This window comes from Tachyglossus aculeatus, chromosome 3 (genome assembly GCF_015852505.1).
Source record: "Tachyglossus aculeatus isolate mTacAcu1 chromosome 3, mTacAcu1.pri, whole genome shotgun sequence".
NCBI classification, from domain to species: domain Eukaryota; kingdom Metazoa; phylum Chordata; class Mammalia; order Monotremata; family Tachyglossidae; genus Tachyglossus; species Tachyglossus aculeatus.
In genome coordinates, this window is record NC_052068.1 from 22,153,346 (window position 1) to 22,168,648 (window position 15,303).

The following is a 15,303-nucleotide window of genomic DNA, read 5'->3' on the forward strand; positions in this document are numbered from 1 at the left end:
TTCAGCACACTGGAGTAGCCACATTTCCAGACCAGTTATCTGAAAATCACAGATTGTTCTGGACAGTCCCACCAGGATTGGATTGCATCCCTATTGCATCCCTATTATTATCCTTATGGCTCCTCTCTGAACTGTCTCCCAGTTCTTTTCCTCCCTCTAAAATTATGGAGCCCAGAATTGGACATGGACACGGTCCTCTTGAATGGATATGATCAGGGCTTAGAATAATGAGCGATTACCTTCGTGGTTCCTATTTTTTTGCATCTCATCATGCCTGGCTTTTAAATGACCAGATGCTAGTGCTGACTCATGATCAATTTTTCTCTGTCTTCCGTGTTTTTTTCTCGCATAAGTATGCTTATCCTGAGCTTTATTTTGTTTACTGTGCCCCCTCCCAATAGTGTTGTAGTCTAGGCCATATTTTCCCAGTTTATTGATGACTGTGTCATTGCAGCTCAGTATAAAACCTTAAAAGTCAAGATAGATCACTTCTTTGCTTAGCCTGCTATCTACCAGGCCTGTTCCTCTGGTAGAGGAGGATATTATATATGGCTGTCCTTTGTTTTTCAAAGTTGACTCTGACCCTATGACTATATGTGAGTGTGGCTAAGACCAAGGTACAACCAGCACTTCCTTGCAGATGGGTTTGACCCTTAGAGGCTCGGTTTTCCAGCTCGCCTTTTAAGATTCTGATCATTGCCAAGGCTTTTCTCAAGGAGAGCAGCATCTCTCCTGACTCTGCCCACCAGCCTGGTTCATCTAGTGATCTCCCCACAGTCCACTGTGATGTCGAGTTGTTTGAGGCTCTGCTCTACTATGCCTTTTAAATAATTTATCCTGCCTGCCCCCTTCTTTAAGACTTAACACGGTCGCCACGTGGTTATTCTGCCATCATCCATTCTCCTCCCTTGTCGCTTCCAGCAAAGCTGTGTTCTTTTGAGCATCGCTTCAGAGCTGGTGAGCTGACTCCATCCCCGGGCCTTGTAGTTAGTAATTTTGGCCTGCCATTTGATGTTGGGTAGGGTTTGTAGGAGGCATTGGTAAAACTAAGGAGCTCCGTGTAACTTTTGTAAGAGATTTCCATCTCACGGCTATATAGAAGATATGATACCACAACAGCCTTTTCGACCTTCAACTTGGTATTCATTCATTCAATCGTATTTATTGAGCACTTACTGCGTGCAGAGCACTGTCTGTTCTAAGCGCTTGGGAAGTACAAGTTGGGAACATATAGAGACAGTCCCTACCCAACAGCGGGCCCACAGTCTAGAAGGGGGAGACAGACAACAAAACAAAACGTATTAACAAAATAAAATAAATAGAATAAATATGTGCAAATAAATAGAGTAATAAATATGTACAAACATATATACAGATATACAGGTGCTGTGGGGAGGGAAAGGAGGTAAGGCGGGGGGGGTGGGGAGAGGAAGGAGGGGTGCTTACTATGTGCAAAGCACTGTTCCAAGCGCTGGGGAGGTCACAGGGTGATCAGGTTGGCCCACGGGGGGCTCACAGTCTCCACCCCCATTTGACAGACGAAGTCACTGAGGCCCAGAGAAGTGAAGTGACCTGCCCAAAGTCATCCAGCTGACAAGTGGCATGGAGCTTAATGCCCCAGTGCCCCACACTCTGTCTTGCATCTAATTTTGTTTTCTACCTTTTGGGCTATCTCTGCATTATTGAAAGTTACACCAACTGGGTAGCAGAATTAGATGTCAGCATTAAGTTTTAGGTTGCTGATGAAAATCTCTGTTTATTTGTGGATGTTCCTAGAGGTGGGCCGGACATCACTTCAGTTTTCTCCAGACTTACTGCCAATCCATAGCCCCCTGCTGAATCTTCAAAGCGACCGATTTGCTTGGCTCCTTGTGAATGTGTTCCAAGAGCACAGTCATCTCCATATTGCAGTTTCTCAGCCCCTGTTTCTAAAACTTTTGATGATGCTTGTACGCTTCTGGGTTGGAAGAATGGCTCAGAAATTTTTTTCCGATTCCAAGTTTCAGCTCTCTCACATCTTCTCGCATGATAGCATAGATTAGGTTGAGCAAGGAGACGGGACCTACCACACAACCTTATAGCTCTCTGGCAGTGATGAGGAAAAGGTCAGACAGGGCAACTTCAACTCTGGCTTGGCCAGTCATGCAGTCATGGAGTAGCCTAAAGATCTGTTATTATTATTATTGTTGTCATATTAAGCGCTTACTCTGTGTCAAGCATTGTTCAAAGTGCTGAGGTACATTCATTCATTCATTCAATCATATTTATTGAGCGCTTACTGTGTGCAGAGCACTGTACTAAGCGCTTGGGACGTACAAGTTGGCAACATATACAAAGTGCTGAGAAGCAGCGTGGCTCAGTGGAAAGAGCACGGGCTTGGGAGTTAGAGGTCATGGTTTCTAATCCCGGCTATGCCACTTGTCAGCTGTGTGACTTTGGGCAAGTCACTTAACTTCTCTGTGCCTCAGTTACCTCTTCTGTAAAATGGGGATTAAGATTGTGAGCCCCACGTGGGACAACCTGATCACCTTGTATCTCTCCCAGCGCTTAGAACAGTGCTTTGCACAGAGTAAGTGCTTAACACATACCTCATTATCATTATTATTATTATTATTACATGTAAGTCAATTAGGTCGGGTACAGTTCTTGTCCTACACGGGCCTCAGGGTCTAAGTAAGAGGGAGAACAGGCATTGAATCCCCATTTCACAGATGAGGAAACAGGCTCAGAGAAATTAAACTGGCTTGCCCAAGGTCACCCAACAACCAATTGGCAAAGTCAGGATTAGAACCCAGGTCCTCTGATTCCCAGGCCTCTTTCCACTGGGCTTCTGCTTCTCCCCATTCTCTTGGTGAATTATCCTGGGCAGCCAGCCAAATTTGCTTAGTAATTTCTCGAGCCGTGGCCTGTCGGTGAAGTCAAATGCTTTGGTATAATCAATGTATACAGTAGAGAGGTCTTGGCATTTCTCTCTGCACTTCTCTTGTGTCTGTCATGCTGAAAATACCCTATATACGGGGCTGCATTTTGAACCGAAGGTTGAGGTTGTTCTTCAGTAGCTTGTTGGGGAAGATTCTCACAAGAATCTTGCCAAGAAAAGCAGTCACATTCCCTGCTATTTTCCATAGTCACCTTCTCACCCCTTTCTTCTTGGAAATGGTGATTTGGGGCCAACTTTGAAGTCTTTTAGAATATTATACTCATCTGGTAGAATATATTCTTAATTATTCAGTATTCTCACCTTTTCAGGGTGTTTGCAAATTTATGTTGTGATTCTTACTTTTAGACTGTGAGCCCACTGTTGGGTAGGGACTGTGTCTATATGTTGCCAACTTGTACTTCCCAAGCGCTTAGTACAGTGCTCTGCACACAGGAAGCGCTCAGTAAATACGATTGATTGATTATTGGCTGGGTAGAAACTTTTAAGTTTCAGTTTTCCAGGCAGATCTTTATTCCTTATTTAAAGATGTAGGCAGGCTATCTGTGCTTTCCCAATATTTAGTTAGACAACTCCATAGTTCTCTATCAGTCTTCTGAAGTGACAGGTAGTGGCTCAGAAATGACTTTAGCTAATTATTTTAAAATGTAAATCATCTGGGCCTGGAAATATGAATATTACAAGATTATGTGAGTGTTTGCTCACCGGGTTCTATCCTTTGCCTGCTTGCTTTTCCATTCTTCCAATTTTTATGGCCCTGGGCTTTTTCTTTCAATTAGGTTTTTTTGTTGTTTAAGAGAGCTAAGAAAACATTAAGTGCTTCTGCCTTTTTGATGCCACGTATTATCAGTTTTCCTTTCCCACCAAATAAAGGGACGATATAGACCGTAATTTTTTCTCATGCCTTTGTGTTTTTACCCCGCACAGCATTTGACTGGGAAAGGGAGGGAAATATTATTACCATTCCACAGATGAGGAAACTGAGGCCCAACAAGGCATATAAAATGTATATTCTTTATTTCATGCCTGTCTCAATTTAGAACCCTTAATTCGATTAATTTATGGGCCATTTTTCCTGAAGCTTGCCTTTTATTTTTGGTCTTTAACTCTTCTTTACCCTTCTGAAATCTCATCTCCTCTAGACCTTCTGTTTATTTTTTATGGTACTAAGCACTGGTATAGATACAAGTTAATCAGGTCAGACAAAGTCCCTGTCCCACATAGGATCCACAGTCTGAGTAGGAGAAAACTGGTATTTATAATAACAATAAAAATAATAATTATGGTATTTGTTAAGCGCTCACTATGTGCCAAGCACTGTTATACAAGTTAGGTTGTCCTACATGGAGCTCCCAGTCTTAATCCCCATTTGACAGATGAAGTAACTGAAGCCCAAAGAAGTGAAGTGACTTGCCCAAGGTCACACAGCAAACAAGTGGCGGAGCCAGGATTAGAACCTAGGCCTGTGCTCTATCCTCTATACTATGCTGCTTCTGTAATAAGTCAAGGTAGTCAGGTTGTCCTACGTGGGACTCACAGTCTTAATCCCCATTTTGCAGTTGAGGAAACTGAGGCATAGAGAAGTTGTGACACACATCAGGTAAGTGGCAGAGCCGGAACTTCCTTTAGCACTTTTGTAATGTATCTCACATACCCCAATACTTATTATCTGTAATTATTTTTAGTGTCTGTCTTCCCTGCTTCCCCCTCCTCCCCCTCTCCATCCCCCCCGCCTTACCTCCTTCCCTTCTCCACAGCACCTGTATATGTGTATATATGTTTATACAAATTTATTACTCTATTTTACTTGTACATATTTATTCTATTTATTTTATTAATATGTTTGGTTTTGCTCTCTGTCTCCCCCTTCTAGACTGTGAGCCCACTGTTGGGGAGGGACCGTCTCTATATGTTGCCAACTTGTACTTCCCAAGCGCTTAGTCCAGTGCTCTGCACACGGTAAGCGCTCAATAAATACGTTTGATTGAGCAAACACTGTTCCTCATCAAGCAGGGAGAAGAATGGGGGATGGGAAGATAAAAGCCAGTGTTTCAGGGTCGTGCAGCTTCCCCCCTCCGCTCTACCATGTGATAGACACTCCCCAGAGAAGCCAGCCATCTCTCCTCCCTGTCCCCATGCCTCTCAGCCTCCTATATTCTCCCTCCGGCTCTGCCTCAAGGGAAGAAATGCCAAGAGCCCACCCTGAAATCCCCTAGGCCTCTGGGAAGACACTCGTTCACCAAAAGATTTTGTCTCCTTAAACCAACCATAATGTTTAGGAAAATGAAAAGCAAGAAACACACCCCCAGAGAGAGATTTCGCCCGACTGTGAGCCCACTGTTGGGTAGGGACCGTCTCTATATGTTGCCAACTTGTACTTCCCAAGCGCTTAATACAGTGCTCTGCACACAGTAAGTGCTCAATAAATACGATTGATTGATTGATTGATTGCTAGGCTGGAAGCTCCTTGAGGTCTAGTGTGCTGACTGTATTATAGTCTCCCAAACACTTAGGTCAATGCTGTCTTCCCAAGTAGATACTCAATACTGACTGATTGATTAGAAAGGTCGATCAGGGCAGGCACGTAACCCCATCAGCTCCTTGAATTCTGTGTCACCTCACCGTACCTCGTTCTCGCCTGTCCCGCCATCAACCCCCAGCCCACGTCATCCCCCGGGCCTGGAACGCCCTCCCTCTGCCTATCCGCCAAGCTAGCTCTCTTCCTCCCTTCAAGGCCCTGCTGAGAGCTCACCTCCTCCAGGAGGCCCTCCCAGACTGAGCCCCTTCCTTCCTTCCCCCTCATCCCCCTCTCCATCCCCCCCATCTTACTGCCTTCCCTTCCCCACAGCACCTGTATATATGTATATATGTTTGTACATATTTATTACTCTATTTATTTATTTATTTATTTTACTTGTACATATCTATCCTATTTATTTTATTTTGTTAGTATGTTTGGTTTTGTTCTCTGTCTCCCCCTTTTAGACTGTGAGCCCACTGTTGCGTAGGGACTGTCTCTGTATGTTGCCAATTTGTACTTCCCAAGTGCTTAGTACAGTGCTCTGCACATAGTAAGCGCTCAATAAATACGATTGATGATGATGATGATGATGTATCGGCAGGTTGGCTGAACCATATTCGGAGACCTTCACATTGCAGTGCCTAGAACTTTGCAGCGTGGCTCAGTGGAAAGAGCCCGGGCTTGGGAGCAAGAGATCATAGGTTCCAATCCCGGCTCTGCCACTTAATTCACTCATTCAATTATTGTGCGCTTACTGTGTGCAGAGCTTGGGAAGTACAAGTTGGCAACATATAGAGACGGTCCCTACCCAACAGCGGGCACTTGTCAGCTGTGTGACCTCGTGCAAGTCATTTCACTTCTCTGTGCCTCTGTTCCCTCATCTGTAAAATGGAGATTAAGACTGTGAGCCCCAACATGGGACATCCTGATCACCTTGTATCCCCCCAGCGCTTTGAACAGTGCTTCGCACATAGTAAGAGCTTAAAAAATGCCATCATCATTATTATTATTATTACTAAAACAGCCTGAACTGGGCCAGCCTCTGAAGATGAAGAGCAGGGAGGTGTTCAGATAGTTGTTTCTCTCCAAATTCTGTTCCGTGTCCATCCACCAGCTTGATTTTTTTTCCTCCTTTGCACCTCCGTTGCTGGATTCAGGTCTCCCCACAAGGTGGAGCTCAAATAGCAATGAATCTTTTGCTGCTCAATGATAATAATAATAATAACAATAATAATAATGATGACATTTATTAAGCGCTTACTATGTGCAAAGCACTGTTCTAAGCCCTGGGGAGGTTACAAGGTGATCATGTTGTCCCACGGGGGGCTCACAGTCTTAATCCCCATTTTGCAGATGAGGAAACTGAGGCCCAGAGAAGTGAAGTGACTTGCCCAAAGTCACACTGCTAAGTGGCCGAGCCGGGATTTGAACCCATGACCTCTGACTCCAAAGCCCGTGCTCTTTTCCACTGAGCCACGCTGCTTCTCTCGGTGCCGATCCATCATGCAGACCTTCCTTCTTGTCCATAAAAGTGCGGTGATCGATTCAGTTGAGGACTCATTCTCTTGGCTACAGAGATGTGCAAGAATCGGAAGGGTTTATAGTTAACAGTTATTGCGCTTTGTGGAGTTTCTTCTATTCACGGATTGCAGTCTCCTTCACAAGCGTGAAATTTTTACAACCCCCTGGGCTAGCATAATCTGACCCTGGGCCCTCAGGCAGCCTATTGGGTCTCTCCTAATGGTATTTAATGCCGCTTTTCACCCAGCTCAGGGGTTCTGACTGCCCCTCCTGCATTCTCCCGAGAAGCAGCACAGCGTAGTTGATAGAGCATGGGCGTGGGCGTCATGTGTTCTAATCCCGGCTCCGCTGCTTCTCTGCTGTGTGGCCTTAGGCAAGTCACTTCACTTCTCTGTACCTCAGCTCGTCTGTAAAATAAACATTGAGACTGTGAGCCCCAGGTGGAACAGGCATCATGTCCAACCCAATTTGCTTGAATAACAGTAATAATAATAATTTTGGTATTTGTTAAGCGCTGTGTGCAAAGCACTGTTCTAAGTGCTGGGGAGGGTGCAAGGTGATCAGGTTGTCCCATGTGGGGCTCACAATCTTAATCCCCATTTTATGGATGAGGTAACTGAGGCACAGAGAAGTTAAGTGACTTGCCCAAAAGCGGTGGCCACCCCAGAGCTCAATACAGTGCCTGGCACAATTATAATAATAATAATTATTATTATTATTGCTATTATTATTATTTCCAGTGTTTCCTAGGGCAGACCTCTGTCTTAGGCCTGGGCCTGAGTGCACATATCCATTCCCTGGAGCTCCCGGTACCGTTTTTTGAACCGATCTCCCAGCAGGATGTGGAGGCTGCCGAGTGTGAGATGGGACCCACCTCCCGCACCCCCAGAATTGTTGCCCCGGAGTGGTGGATGCCCCCCCTCCATTGATCCTCCCACTCAAGGGGCCTTCCCTCTGTGAACAGGATGTGCCGGCCTTCCTTAGGAAGTTAGATAGGAAACCTTGTTATCCCCATCCTTCGTGTTGGAACACTGAAGGCTAGAGAAGGTGACCCTTCTAGACTGTGAGCCCACTGTTGGGCAGGGACTGTCTCTATATGTTGCCAACTTGTACTTCCCAAGCGCTTAGTACAGTGCTCTGCACACAGTAAGCGCTCAATAAATACAATTGATTGATTGAACATGTCTCTTCCCCAGTGAGTCTGGACATAGCTGGAAATAGGACTCATTACGGCTTTGGTCTCTAGGCCTGCTTGGTATTACTCCTCCTTAGGTGCTGAAATTATATATGGAGCTCTTCTTCACTTGTAAAGCTGAGGCTCTCGATGGAGAGAGATTTGTCTTTGGTAAGAGCATGTTGAGAAGCAGCATGGCATAGTGGATAGAGCACGGCCTTCTAATCCTATCCCTGTTGCTTGTCCGCTGTGTGACTTTGGGCAAGTCACTTCACTTCTCTAATCCTCAGTTACCTCTTCTGTAAAATGGGGGTTATGACTGAGCCCCATGGGAGACAGGGACTGCGTCCAGCCCAGTTTGCTTGTATTTTCCCCAGTGCTTAGTATAGTGCCTGGCACATAATAAGTGCCTAATAATAATAATAATAATAATAATAATAATAATAATGATGGCATTTATTAAACGCTTACTACGTGCAAAGCACTGTTCTAAGCCTAACAAATACTGCAATTGTTATTGTTATTATGTGTGAAAATTCTAACCTATGAAATGTACACAGTTATCCCCTGTGTACCTCAAGGCTAACTCATACTGGTGAGCCTGGTTTAGCCAAGGCGGCTGGTTTTTTAGCAGTGCCTTTTCAGGGTGAGCCTGCTAGAGGACTGGTCAGTTGCCCAGAATGGCAACCTTGTTGGGGACCAAAGCCCTCGACTGCCTACCTGTAGAGGGTTCAGGGGCACATCCTGTTATCAGGAGGCTATGCCCTAGAGTTGTTTTTCCCTGAGGTTACGGGTTGTGCTAAATTGTTGAAGAATAACGGCATTAAGAAGAACTCTGGTATTTGTTAAGCGCTTACTATGTGTCAAGCCTTGTACTAAGCTCTGGGGTAGACACCAGATAGGTTGGACACAATCCCCATCCTTCATGGGGCTCCCAGGCTAACAAGGAAGGAGAGCAGGCATTTAATCCATATTTCACAGATGAGGAAATTGAAGGACTGAGAAGTCGTTACCTTCACAACAGCTCTAGAATCCTCCCTTCCCTCTCCATCCAAACTGCTGCCATGCTGATCCAGTCTCTTAGCGTATTCCACCGTGATTACCTCTGTTTCATCAGTCTCCTCACTGACCTCCCTGCCTCCCCTCTCTCCCCTCTCCAGTCCTTGTTCCACTCTGCCATCCAGACTACTTTTCTGAAAAACCGTTCAGTCCACATCTCCCCACTCCTCCAAAAACCTCGAATGGGCACCCATCCACCTCCACATCAAGCAGGCACTCTGAACAATAGGCTTTAAGGCACTCACTGATTTCCCACTTCAACCCAATCATCACACTTCTCTCTGATCTACTATAACTCAATCTTCACACTTCACTCCTCTAACACCAACCTGCTCTCTCTACCTCAGTCTCACCTCACCCGCTGGCAACCCAATACCCACATCCTCCACTGGTCCTGGAACTCCATCCCCCTTCATATCTGAAAGTCCACCGCTCTCCCCACCCTCAAAACCCTTTTTTAAAAAATCACATCTCCAAGAGGCCTTCCCTGACTAAGCCCTCATTTCCTCTTCTCTCCCTCCCCTCTGTGTCACCCATGTACTTGGCTACGTACCCCTTAAGCACTTTGATACCTCAGCTTCACAGCACTTCCATAAGTATCCTTAAACTCTGCCATTTCCCCTGTCTGTAATTTATTTTAATGTCTGTCTCCCCTAGAGATGGTAAACCTCTTGTGGGCAGGAAATGAATAATAATAATGGCATTTGTTAAGCGCTTACTATGGGCAAAGCACTGCTGTAAGCGCTGGGGTAGATACAAGGTAATCAGGGTGTCCCATATAGGGCTCACAGGCTTCATCCCTGTTTTACAGATGAGGTAACTGAGGCCCAGAGAATCAATCAATCAATCAATCGTATTTATTGAGCACTTACTGTGTGCAGAGCACTGTACTAAGTGCTTGGGAAGTACAAGGTGGCAACATATAGAGACAGTCCCTACCCAACAGTGGGCTCACAGTCTAGAAGGACTGTGCAGTCAAGTGAGTTGCCCAAAGTCACACAGCTGACAAGTGGCGGAGCCGGGATTAGAACCCACGACCTCTGACTCCCAAGCCCGGGCTCTTTCCACTAAGCCACGCTGCTTCTCCAACGAATCTGTGAACTCTTATGTATTGAACTCTCCCAAGTGCTTAGGACAGTGCTCTCCGCACAGAAAACATCCAGTAAATGTCATTGATTGATTGATTAAGTGACTCACCCAAGGTCGTAAAGCAGGTAAGCGGCAGAGCTCTGATTAGAACCCAGGTCCCTTGCCTCCAAGGCCCATTTGGCTTCCACTAGGGCACGCTTCTTCTGTTTCCTTGTAGCCAGCAGCAGGCTGGCCAAAGTTTGAGCTTCAGGTTGTGGCCCTGGACCGAAAATCTTTGAATGTCCACCTCAGTGGCAGGAACTGCCGTACCTTTGTGCCCGCATGAAACAGTTGGGCTCTTTGCTCCTTTCGCAATCCAGTGCTTACATAATGTGTGATGAATAATGCTAATCTCCTCACTGTACCTCGTTCTCGCCTGTCCCTCCATCGACCCCCGGCCCACGTCCTCCCCCGGGCCTGGAATGGCCTCCCTCTGCCCATCCGCCAAGCTCGCTCTCTTCCTCCCTTCAAGGCCCTGCTGAGAGCTCACCTCCTCCAGGAGGCCTTCCCAGACTGAACCCCTTCCTTCCTCTCCCCCTCGTCCCCCTCTCCATCTCCCCCATCTTACCTCCTTCCCTTCCCCACAGCACCTGTATATATGTATATATGTTTGTACATATTTATTACTCTATTTATTTATTTATTTATTTTACCTGTACATATCTATTCTATTTATTTTATTTTGTTAGTATGTTTGGTTTTGTTCTCTGTCTCCCCCTCTTAGACTGTGAGCCCACTGTTGGGTAGGGACTGTCTCTATATGTTGCCAACTTGTACTTCCCAAGCGCTTAGTACAGTGCTCTGCACAAAGTAAGCACTCAATAAATACGATTGATTGATTGATTGATTGATTGAATATGCCAAGCGATATGAACGTGGGAAATTGGAAAATTGTGGGGAGAAGAAAAAAAGGATGTTTATTGCACATGAAAAACTTCATCGCTAGCCCAATCACAAGTTGTCAGGAGGCTCTCTCCCAATGACTGGCTCCCAGCTCTTGGCCTGGGGAGGGATGCCCACTTCTGTTCCCTTAGTAAGTGAAAAATATTAAAATATTCTTCTAATGACTTGACACCCGTCCACATGCTTTGTTTTGTTGCCTGTCTCCCCCTTCTAGACCGTGAGCCCGTTGTTGGGTAGGGACTGTCTCTATATGTTGCCGACTTGCACTTCCCAAGTGCATAGTACAGTGCTGTGCACACGGTAAGCGCTCAATAAATAAGACTGAATGAATGAATTGAATGAATAAAAATGGAGCATAAAGCTCCCTCTACAGTAGGAGTATTTTCAGTGCTCGTCTTAGCAAACACCTGTCGGGCTTTGGAGTCAGAGGTCATGGGTTCAAATCCCGGCTCCGCCAATTGTCAGCTGTGTGACTTTGGGCAAGTCGCTTAACTTCTCTGTGCCTCAGTTCCCTCATCTGTAAAATGGGGATGAAGACTGTGAGCCCCCCGTGGGATAACCTGATCACCTTGTAACTTGTAGAACAGTGCTTTGCACATAGTAAGCGCTTAATAAATGCCATTATTATTATCTCCATTTCGTCGGACTGCCTGCCTCTATCTGAGGGATGTGTCCTTTCAGAACTCCCTGCCTTCTTGGTTGATCTGAGAGCACTCAACAGCTCTGGTTGCTTGGCTTCAGAAATATGTCTCGGTTTTTGCAGTAATAGGAAGGGAAGACTTGGTCCTGATGGTTCTATATTTGTTCTCATTGAGCCTGGAGCAGTGGGAAGAGTGCCTAAACGTGTTCTTTTTTTCAAACACAGCTCCTTCTGAGAGGGGAGCTGAAGAATGTAAGGCATTTTGAATGCCAGTGGCTTGGGCATGGAGGGGCAAGAAGGGAGCCCCACTGAACAGAACTGGTGGAAGGTGCTTCTCAACTAAACAAGGGGTAGATTTTGATCTCAGCTTTGGGAAGAACCTTTTCTAGCTGTCTCAAATCTTAGGATTTCTCTTTCGGGACATTAGGGTTGACCACTAAGACCAAAGGGAGGTGTCCCGCTAGAAACCCTTTGTAGTCAAAGGGGATGAGGTCAGGGAAAGTCGGGAAAGCTTCCCGGAGTTTTCCTGGGCCTTGCCGGTCTGTTGTTTAATAACAACATTAATAATAACAGTATATGTTAAGTGATTGCTATGTGTAATCTTGTTGTGGGAGGAAATATGTTTATTGTTATATTGTACTCTCCCAAGCGTTTAGTACAGTACTTTACACACAGTAAGCTCTCAGTAAATACGATTGAATGAATGAGTAAATGTCAAGCACTATTCTAAGTTCTGGGGAAGATGAGATAATCAGGTGAGATACAAGGCCCACAATCTAAGTAGGAAGGAGAATAAGTATTGAATTCCCATTTTACCGATGAGGTAACGGAGGCACAGAGAAGCGAAGTGGTTTGCCCCAGGTCACACAGCCGGCATGTCTTCTAGACAGTCTTCTAGACTGTGAGCCCACTGTTGGGTAGGGACCGTCTCTATATGTTGCCAACTTGTACTTCCCAAGCGCTTAGTACAGTGCTCTGCACACAGTAAGCGCTCAATAAATACGATTGAATGAATGAATGTGGCGGAGCCAGGATTAGAACCCAGGTCCTCTGACTCCCAGGTGTATTCTTTCAACTAAGCACAGGCTTTGGAGTCAGAGGTCATGGGTTCAAATCCCGGCTCCACCACTTGTCAACTGTGTGACTTCGGGCAAGTCACTTAACATCTCTGGGCCTCAGTTCCCTCATCTGTAAAATGGGGATGAAGACTGTGAGCCCCACTTGGGACAACCTGATCACCTTGTAAATTCCCCAGCGCTTAGAACAGTGCTCTGCACATAGTAAGTTCTTAATAAATGCCATTATAAAAAAAAAAAAAACTAAGCCACGGTGCTGCTCGGTTTGGGTTGAGAGGACAGGTGCCGATTGGGCCCAGTGGGTTGGAAGTGCGGAATCTCCTTAATGTTGCCCATCTTTGCAGAGAGAAAGCGACTGGAGGCCAAGCAACGGGAGGCCATGTGGGAAGGCCGGGACCCGGCCGCCGACTGAGACTCACCCGGAGGAAGGGGCAGTTCCCTGAACTCGCACAACCCCATCCTGAGAGTCTTCAAGCAAGAGGGCCCATCCTGAGCTTTGTGCGCTTGGAGCGTGTGCAGGTGAATGTTTACCAGTCTGGGTTCAGAGAGCCAGGCGGACTTCCACAATAGTCCCTCGGCTTCTCAGACCCAGTTGGTGCATTTTGGCAGCTTGGAATTAATCGGGCTTCGGGAGCCGAGAGGAAGCCTGGGAAGCTTATCCCTCTCTAAAGACCCCTGGGGTCAGAGAGGGCCCGGGCTTGAGCAGGGACCCTGGCTGGTTAAGTAAGCACCATCACTCTCAGCCGGAAGCATCGGGAATTTGCAGATCCACAGACCTCCAGAGGACCTGGAGAGAAGGAGAGGGGTTTGCGACCCACAGTTCCGAGCCAGTCCCCGGCACCTCCCCACAGCAAGGATGGGATCGCTGGAAAAGCCGACGGATGGAGCCAGAGCCATGGTGCCAACGAGCTGCCCAGGCCACCCGGCCCAACAGTTGAGCCGTGCCCAACACCAAGTGCCGCGCTTTCTGGCTTGCCGGCCGGTCCGAGGGACAAAATCTATCTCGAGTGGCCGCTGATCTGGGAGCCCGCGGCGCCTCTGGCCCGATACAGCCGGGGGGCCGTTCCGGCATTGATGAGGACGGCTTCCCGGGATCCGGATGTCAACACTGACGTAACGGGAGAGAGCAACATTAAAGCCTGCTTTCTAGCACGTGTAGCTCTGGGACCCGTTGGCTTCATTTCTGTCGTCATCCACGGCAGCGACCTACTTCTGGACTTCGTCACAACAGCCTGGTGCTCTCACGTCTCCCCGCTTTGACCTGAGCTATCACCCTCCCAGAGGCCCCCGAGCATGGCCTCTGCTACTGTGGGGTATTGGTACCATGGCCCACCTGTGACATCAGTGACTTACTTGCCACCCCTTGCCCTCCCCTCCCCACCCATCACCCTCTCATCTGTCAGCCCTCAGGAAATGTCTGGCACGCAGGATGTTCTTGGTGTAATCATCTCAGCCTGTGCCAGCAGCGCTTGGCAGGCCACTGCCGACAATCCATTAAGACCAAGAGCAGCCAGGGTAAAATAAACAGCTCTGGGCAGTGCAAGGAGATTTCCTAAAGGACAGAGAACAAATCAAAGACTTCAACCGAGACCCTACCAATCTCAAAATTGCCTTCTCAGTGCTTTTGGAGCGTCCCGCCAAATGGAGAGAAGTCGTGGTGCCAGGGCATTAGGGTGCTGAGGTGGCAAGAACGGGTTGTCTCGGGCTCTCGGCCAGGCCAAGCGTCTCACTTCCTTGCGACTCGGAGCTCGTGATCAGAGAGATTAATAACCCTCCTTAGGAAAGGCCAGTGAAGGCAGGCCTCAGCGTTACCCGCAAGGTGGTACCCACTTGCCTGAACCCTGTTTCCTGGCCGCCAAGTCTCAGGACCCCCTGTGTATATCTGCCGGTTAGCCTCGGTGCCCCATCTTGGCTAACCACCTCCATAGCCGAACGACGGGTCGACCAGCGTCACCCGCTCCTGCCCTCGTCCCTCGCTGTCACCGCAGCCGTGGTTGGGATCCCGGCTGGACACGTGATCGGTCAGGACCCTGTGCCCACTGCGGCCGAGAAAAACAGCATGGCATTGAGGATAGAGCATGGGTCGGAGTCAGAAGGAACTGGGTTCTAATCCAGACTCTGCCGCTTGTCTGCTTTCTTGGGCAAGTTACTTCACTTCTCTGTGCCTCAGTTACCTCGTCTGTATATGGGGGTTGAGACTGTGAGCCCCATGTGGGACAGGGACTGTGTCCAACCCTACTTCCTAATCCCCCCCCCCAGCGCTTAGTACAGTGCCTGGCACATAGTAAGCGCTTAAGAAATACCACAGTCATATGCCTCCTTACCTCATCTGTAAAATGGGAT

General features: G+C 47.3%; 1 protein-coding gene across 1 annotated transcript in view; it reads left to right on the top strand.

The window, feature by feature from the left end:
- Window positions 1-15,043, top strand: part of R3HCC1L (R3H domain and coiled-coil containing 1 like) — an 86,070-nt gene extending 71,027 nt beyond the window's left edge. The window contains exon 7 of the mRNA XM_038743944.1: window positions 13,305-15,043. Within this exon, the coding sequence (XP_038599872.1) occupies window positions 13,305-13,372 (68 nt within the window). The 3' untranslated portion in view covers window positions 13,373-15,043. The remainder of the gene's footprint in view (window positions 1-13,304) is intronic.
- Window positions 15,044-15,303: the final 260 nt, after the last annotated feature.